General features: G+C 42.3%; 2 protein-coding genes across 9 annotated transcripts in view; one reads left to right on the plus strand and one right to left on the minus strand.

Annotated features, from left to right (window-relative positions):
- The window catches only part of MCTP1 (multiple C2 and transmembrane domain containing 1), a 721660-nt gene extending 716504 nt beyond the window's left edge, over window positions 1-5156 (minus strand). For 2 of the 3 annotated variants that reach the window (XM_086413168.1, XM_086413162.1), the window contains exon 1: window positions 4463-4600. The gene's annotated coding sequence lies outside the window, so the exon portion shown is untranslated. Of the gene's footprint in view, window positions 1-4462 lie in introns of all 3 variants that reach the window. The other variant, XM_086413169.1, reaches the window with a different exon arrangement.
- Window positions 1-7772, plus strand: part of FAM81B (family with sequence similarity 81 member B) — a 58633-nt gene extending 50861 nt beyond the window's left edge. For all 6 annotated transcript variants that reach the window (XM_086413173.1, XM_086413178.1, XM_086413176.1 and 3 more), the window contains 3 exons: window positions 3951-4086; window positions 5823-6018; window positions 7484-7772. In XM_086413173.1, the coding sequence (XP_086269299.1) occupies window positions 3951-4086; window positions 5823-6018; window positions 7484-7617 (466 nt within the window). In that variant the 3' untranslated portion in view covers window positions 7618-7772. The remainder of the gene's footprint in view (window positions 1-3950; window positions 4087-5822; window positions 6019-7483) is intronic.
- The last annotated feature ends 225 nt before the right edge of the window (window positions 7773-7997 follow it).

The raw sequence follows: 7997 nt of genomic DNA on the forward strand, positions 1-7997 counted from the left end.
CAAAATATTTATGTCTTCTAAAAAAGTTCATTCAACAGATTGTTGGATGCAAGACCACTGGGTTTGAGACATGAGTCTCACTGGTAAAACTAGCCCAGGATGGGGCTATGTCCTCAGGTAGGTACGTCATCTGCAGGGAGGTCACTGGGATACTTGTTCCAAGCCCCACTCTCTGCCCTCACCATTCACTCTCACCACAGCCATGGGTTTCCCGGGTGGTTCAGTGGTTAAGAATCCGCCTGCCAACACTGGAGACACAGGAGATGAAGTTTCGATCCCTGGGTTGGGAAATCCCTTGGAGGAGGAAATGGCAGCCTACTCCAGTATTGTTGTCAGGATAATCCCATGGACAGAGGAGCCTAGCAGGCTACACTTCATGGGGTCACCAAGACTCAGATGTGAGGGAGCACGCCTGTGCGCATGCACGCACACACACCCACCCCTCTCTACACTGGGCTCTTGTGGTGTCTACAGAACCCCATTAAATTTTCTTTTCCTCTTCTGTGACTTTCTCCCCTATAATTGCCTTTGGTGTGCATTTTAACCTGATTCTATCAGTGTGAAAAAATGTTCAAAATCAGCCTTTATCTCATGTTTGTGCTAGTGAGGTCTCTGGCCATAATTTAAAAGTCTGATTTATGATTTAAGGAAAAGGAAAGAAAAAGTTACCTATCACTCCATCTGTCTATCTACCTACTCACGGATGTAACTACATCTGATCAAAATACTCCCATAACCGGTGATGTAGAGAATTTGAGAACTAAAATGTGTCATCTAAGATAAATTCATCCTATTGAGATTATACCTGTATGTTCTATAATTAACAGAACAATAATTCTTATATGGAAAATCATGTCCATTATGTTACAGAAAAGTCAAAAGAAAGGAAAACATTTATATAAACCACTATTTTTATCCTTTTTACCTTTCAAGGAGAATGCTTTTAAATAATGCCTTTCTATTTTAATAAGCTAACAATAGACAGGATCTGACCTCTGACTGTTACCAGGAAAGTGAGTTTCCAGTTACAGGCAAAACCTTGTGATAAGAAGATCATAAAAAGTAATTCATTCTTTATGGTTTATTTTAATTTCAGAATTTCAATTACTGCCATGTCCTTCCAGAGATATTACCTGGGTACATTTAATGATTCCTTGATTTTCAGAGGGATTTTAATATTTTATTACTGATGAGAGTAAATGTTCTATTTACACACTGAAGGTGAGAACTGAAGGGCGGATTCTTGATGGTAAAGCTATCTTAGTTATCTGGGGATTTACTCTCCCACTTAACCATCACAATTAATCCTTTCATGAGAGAGAAGGGAAGATGAAAATCAAAGATTAGGTCTCTAAATAGCTTGACATGTCTATGATTTGCTATTTGTTAACAGCCCTAATAAAAGGTATTCAATGAGAAAGAATAAATCATTTATTCAGCCTCTGCTTAACTGAGCATTTCTATATTCCAGGCATGGTTCACAGCCATGAACAAAGCAAAATCCTTGCTTTCACTTTCTAGTGGAGAAGACCTACATATTATATATCATGTGATAATGAGCATTTTGAAGAAAAATAAAGAAGGGTAAAGGAATAGGGAATGTCAAGAAAATTTTCTGTGATAAGGTTGTTCTTGAATATAAATATAAATGAAATTAGGGCAGGAGCCATTGTACATTCTCAGGAAGAGTGTTCTAGACAGAGGCAGCAGTTGGCTAAACAGAGATTGTCCACCTATCCATTGGGGGGGCTAATTTATCTGAGATCCAACATCTGTCATTAGCCAGCAGCACAAGTGTTTAAAAAGCAAGCTTAAACTAAGAACAGGACGAATAATCAACTTCATCTTCTTCACTATTGAGAAACTTACCCACATCAAGGATAAGTTTCTATGCTGACACTTTCTTTGTGAAAAATATTCCTCTCTGTATCAAAAAGTATTAATTCAGAAAGATGGAGATCAGAATTTAGCTATTACACTACAACAAATACAAGTACTGAAAAAGTAACTCCCTTTTCCATTTCTGGATTTCATCATCCAAATCTGTTTCCCAACCTTGGCACTATTAGCATTTTGGCAGGATAATTCTTTGTTACGAGGCTGCCCTGTTCACGGTAGGATGTTTACCCACCATGGCTCAGTAGCACCTCCCATTTGTGACAACCCAAAACGTCTCCAGACATTGCTAACTGACCCCAAGTCTACATAAAAATGGAAATGACCTCACTATCATCTTTTCCAACTGACAGTCCAAACACTTTTTCAGGAGAGCTAAAGCAGCATGCAATTTGGTACATGTCTAGCGTGCCTTAGGCAATTTCCAGTGATAAATGTCACACACCAAATTAGCTGCATGTAACTTTTCCTGAAACCATTAGAGTAACTATTATTTCAAGCAACCCCACAGTTTGCTACTGCTGCTGCTAAGTCACGTCAGTCGTGTCCAACTCTGTGCGACCCCATAGACGGCAGCCCACCAGGCTCCTCTGTCCGTGGAATTTTCCAGGCAAGAGTACTGGAGTGGGGTGCCATTGCCTTCTCCAACCCCACAGTTTAAGGTAGTCTGAATATTTTCAGTAACAAATGACATACCCTTTTCCTGCGATCTAATATTTAGCCTAAACAGAATTCGAACATGACATCTTATCATGAGCAAATCACAAGCAGAAAACATCTTCAGGAACCACTCCCCAGGCCCCACCACCCCTCTTATCAATCATTTCAGATGAGGACTCCCCTCTCACACTCTCAGCTACTCTGCAGTGAATTCTCAAACTGAAGCTACATGATTCCAGTCCTTTTAATTTTAGCAAATTTTGGGAGATAGTGAAGGACAATGAATCCTGGTGTGCTGCAGTCCATGGGGTTGCAAAGAGTCGGACATGGCTTAGGGACTGAACAACAGCATCAGTGACATCTGCTTCTGTTTAAATCCTTCATTCTGTTATTTAACAGTCCTACTGTGCATTTACTTGATGTGAGCAGTTCTTTCCTGCACACTTCTTGATTTTTCTGATTTTGCCCCACTTGAGTAACTCAGTATCTCTCTAAATCCACCCCGTACCCCCACAAAGAATAAAGAATCCACTCAGAGATCCATTGGTGACACGTGGGGACTTCACTGAAGGTTTGCCGGAGCAGAGATGATCACCGAGGAGCATCTCCCTTGGACACTCTGCTTCCCAAAGTCCTTTCGGTTTCTCTCCTTTCTCCCTTCCCCATTTTTCCCTCTGACTGTCCTCTCTCGCCCAGCACCTCCTCAGCTTCACAGTTACCCTAGCAGAGAAAAGATTTGGCCAACCACTGCCCTTCGCCAGTCTGCCCATAGCTAAGAATGGCTTTTACACTTTCTAATCATTTTTTAAAGGAAAAGGTATACTTCATGACATCACATGAAAGTTAAATTTCAGTGTACATAAAGTGTCATTAGATGATAGCCACCTCATTTCCTCATCATTTATTCTAAAAAATAAAAGCCTATAATTTGTATCATGTGGGGCTGCTTTCCCACTGGGCGGGCAAATGGTTGCAAGGGAGACTACAGGGCCTGAAAAGCCTGAAATATTTCCTATGTAACTTTTAGAGAAAAGGTGGTTTGTTAACCTCTACCATAGACTAATACCATGCCAAGTGACTTGTTGAAGTAATTCTTCTGCACACACACACACTACGGCCTGGGCACTGACAGGAGATGGCATACACAGATGGCACAGGCCTTTGTGTGTGTGTGTGTGTGTGTGTGTGTGTGGATGTGTGTTTCAGGCTGTGCAAATGGGTGCTGTTGGCAGGGACCCAGTGTGTGCTCCCTTACCCACCCCCATCACCCCTAAGTGTTCGCTGGGCACATGGACCCTCATCATCAAAAAAAAAAAAAGGCAGAGTTTTCAATAAATGTCTGTTTTATGCATAAATTTACTTATCAAAATAGAACAAACTGCTTTCCCCCCTAGATTTAATTCCCTTTCATTGAATCTATATGAGGAAATGGAGAACCATCAAAAACGGACAGAAAACCAGCTCATCAAATACGAACAGGAGCAGCTCAGCCGTGCAAACCAGTGTCTGGCCCTCCTGCAGGAGAAGCTGGTAAGGGCTCTGTTATACCCTGTCTAGATGTGAGCAGTGAGTCTGGGTCTCGAGAGCCACGCTGGAAACCTCACAGTAACCTTCAGTGCCTCAGTAACTGACTTTTTAGCGCTGGAATAGGAATCCAGAGGCCTGCCTTCTGGTCCTGTCTGCTACTCCTCAATTCTGTGCACTCCCACGCCTCCTGGTATCTCTCCCTGTACCAGAATAACACAAAGAGAGCTTTTTAAACTACAGACTCCTGGTCCCAACCCAGAGCTGAAGCATCAGACAGACACTCCAGAGCCTCCCTTGGGCATCTGCTCCGGGATACGTTCCTTGGGTGATGCTCAGATACGATAAAACCTGAAAACTGCCTTAAACAAGTCGTTTTTACCTCTCTGGAGATCCACTGGTAGATCAGAGGAGGTTTTCAAAACTCCTTCTCCAGGGCAGACCTTGTAGAGACACCCCCAGGCTTCGGGGTGGGGCGACAGGCACATACAGGAAATCTATCGCCGGCTCGCTTCTCCAACCAGCGATGCCGGCCACGCTGCTGAGCCCTGACGGGAGAGCAGCTCGGCCAACCTTGCAGGTGACTCAAGTAAGATGATTCTGGAACTTCAGGAGACCGGCTTTCGGCAGCCCGGGAAAGGACGCTCCCATTACTCAACCTGAGCTTGTTGGCATGGATGGAGGCAGGAGTCCCAGAGAGGGAGGTCAACGTTACAGCTTTATCACTGATACGGCTGTTGAAGGACGTGTGGTCCGACCTGCAGCCAACCAGGCCCGCTGGTTCGGCTCTGGATTTAGGCAAGACTCCTCCACCAGTTCTAGGCGGCGCTAAGTGAGAACGCGGTCATCTGCGGGCAAAAGGCGCCTATCACAAGGAAGAGAGGCTGGAACCCACCCGCGTTTCTCCCTTCCCTGCAGGGGAGTGAGGAGGAGCAAAGAAGCTCAGGCTGCCTCTGCAGCCCCACCCTGCTGCATGTTAGAATCACCTGGGGAGCTTATAAATGCCATCAACTCCTGGGTTCAACACAGCCCCATTAAATTAGAATTGTGTGTAGGGGTAGGGTGGGGTTGGGCGGGGCGTGGATAATGGGCCAGGTGATTCTAATAGAAAGCAGAGATGGAGAATCTCTATCCTGCCTGAAGCCTGTCCACATAGAGATAGGAAGCTCAGGGAATAAGAACCTCTAATACTTAGGAGAATGTCTCAGGAGCTCAAGTCAAGCAGGATATAAAATGCCTTTCTTGGCAACACTTCTTTAAATGCTAAAATTCCAAATCCTCCAGGCATTTCATAAGGACCACAGCCCTTTCTCTTCTCCCATAGCATGTAGAATTTCAGAAACTACAAATGAACAAGGTCAAATAAAGGAATTAACTTACACTTGTGAATAGCTTCCCTGGTGGCTCAGACGGTAAAGCGTCTGTCTACAATGTGGGAGACCCGGGTTTGAGCCCTGGGTTGGGAGGATCCCCTGGAGAAGGGAATGGCAATCCACTTCAGGACTATTGCCTGGAAAATCCCATGGACGGAGGAACCTGGTGGGCTACAGGCCATGGGGTTGCAAAGAGTCGGACACGACTGAGCGACTTCACTTCACTGTGAATAGCTTTAGAACCAAGGGAACCTGGTTTAGAAACTCATGTTTATCACAGGAAAGCAAACTTGTTAAAACGCATTTTCTAAGATGAAATTCAAATCCACAAAGGTTTTCAGAAGTTTTATCACATGACCTCTTTTGTAGGATATGTCTGAAAAAAACATGGAAGAAAAATTACTGAAGCTTTCAAGCAAGTTAGAGAATTTCATTAACACAGAGAAGTATGAAGCAGATCTAAACAAAATAAAGCATACAGAAAATAAACTGTCCAAGAAGATGAGCCAACTGGAAAAGCAGATCTGGGATGAATTAGAGAAAATGCAGGATGAATACCAATCAGGTGAGCAGGTACTTTAACTGAGTCAGGAACATCAGTCCTTTCTTATCCAGTCTTTCAGGGTTTTCTACTTTCAGCTAATGGCCAGGGAGCAATCTTGTCATTAGTCAAGTGACATCCTTTGTATTTCATCCGACTTTCCTAAATAACCCATAGAATGTCAGCATATCACCAGAGGGAAGGTAAATATGCAAATTTAGTTTCTCATTCACAGGTTGCAGGGTCACAAGTTGCCATTGCTGTGAGATTTATTGTTTAGTCTCTAAGATCATAGAATCATAAAATTGTCAGACCTGGAAAATCCTCAGAGATCATCAAGACCTGACTTGTGGTTATATCATGAAATTAAGAGTCTAGGTCAGATGTCCCTCATTGAACTGCAGCTAATGAGCCTGGACGGTTGTCAAACTGGAGACCTGACCTTTAGAAGTCAAGAGAGAGAGAAATGAGTGAGCAGAGTCCAGTATAATGACTGCTTTTCTTCTTAAGGAGGCTAATGGCAGCAGTGTCAAGCCGAGCTAACATCAAAGAGGATTAATTTGAAAGGCTCATCTAATTTGTCAAAAGGAAGGATGGGGGGATAGGTGTAGCAGAGCAGTCATCTGCCTGGAGCCACAATTTTGAGATACCAGGAATCAGAAGGTTCTGGTATGAGAGACAACCCCAATTTAACTGACCCAACTTTTAGGGCTGTGCTTGCTATTTACCCATTAAAGATGGAATTTACTCATTCTGTTAGTACAATCCCAGTATGAACTGAAGAGTAACTTGTAATCTATATGTTTCTGTGTTCTACTAAGCGAGAGCTTAACAAATGGGGACTCCCAATTAATGGTTTGCTTTTATGCCTTTAACAAAAATGTGTTGAGAAATGACTATGCGAAAGCCTCCAGTGAATAAGCAATGGGCTGTACCCTAAGAAGCTTGAGGTCTGGTAGGCTGTGGCCCTGAGTGGCTGGACTGTGGTATAACGGAGACACAAAGTGCTGGGGGCAGGCATGAGGAGCAGCTGGCAAGGGACCATTCCTTAAGTCCTTCAAACAGGCTGCTTTCAGAGGCTTAAAATCTCATCTGTGGCCTTTACCTTCAATTTTGTAACAAGAATAAAAAAAGACATCATCCAAATTTCTTGTCCAAGTGAACAGAAAGAAAATATTTTCAATTTCTCTCTTGAAATACAGAATTATTTCATTATGCAGTCTATGGGGATGGAGGGGAAGGACTAGAATTGAAATTTCGCAATGAAGCCAGATACTAGTTGAAACACAGTTGTGAATGCATTCTGATGACATTATAAGAAAAAGATTATTATACATTTTTAGACTGGTCTTAATGGAATTTAATATGCTTTGAATTAAACAATGATCGATTGTGGCAGGACTGCTGACTAGTAACTTTTGTTAAAAAATTTTTTAAAGATCTAATGCTTGTTTAGCTTCAATATACCTATTTTCATATCCTCTTCCAGGATTTAAATCAATTCATGACTCTCTCAACTCCCTCCAACGAATACAGAAAACAAAGATGGATTTAGAAAACTATAAAGTACAGAAAGACCTAAAGAAATTGCAGCGTAAGATAGCGGAACTCCAGGAATCATAAACTTTCCCGTCATCTTCTTTTTCACCAGCCCGTGGAGTGGTTTCCTGGGAGAAGTTGAGGAAAAAAATCTCTTTGAGATGTTTATTGCTTCTATCTCTTAACACCTTTCTAAGGTGATGAATGTACCAGAAAACCCAATAAAGCAGGGAATTTTATGATGTCTTGATTAATTTATTAGTGAAAAAGGGAATTTCTTTCCATACATACCTTTATATTTTTATTTGTCCACAAATCTGCATGTTATTCCTATATGGTGAAATAGGTCTGGTGTAATATATTAAAGAATGGTGGAAACTGTGGAAAATTGGAGACAACTTACTTGGCCAAAAAGAATAGCAACTATGCAGTTCCAGTCCATTATTTACATGCATATAATCCAT

Source organism: Bos grunniens, chromosome 7 (genome assembly GCF_055505025.1).
Source record: "Bos grunniens cultivar Pamir isolate PY7600 chromosome 7, Bosgru_T2T1.0, whole genome shotgun sequence".
NCBI classification, from domain to species: domain Eukaryota; kingdom Metazoa; phylum Chordata; class Mammalia; order Artiodactyla; family Bovidae; genus Bos; species Bos grunniens.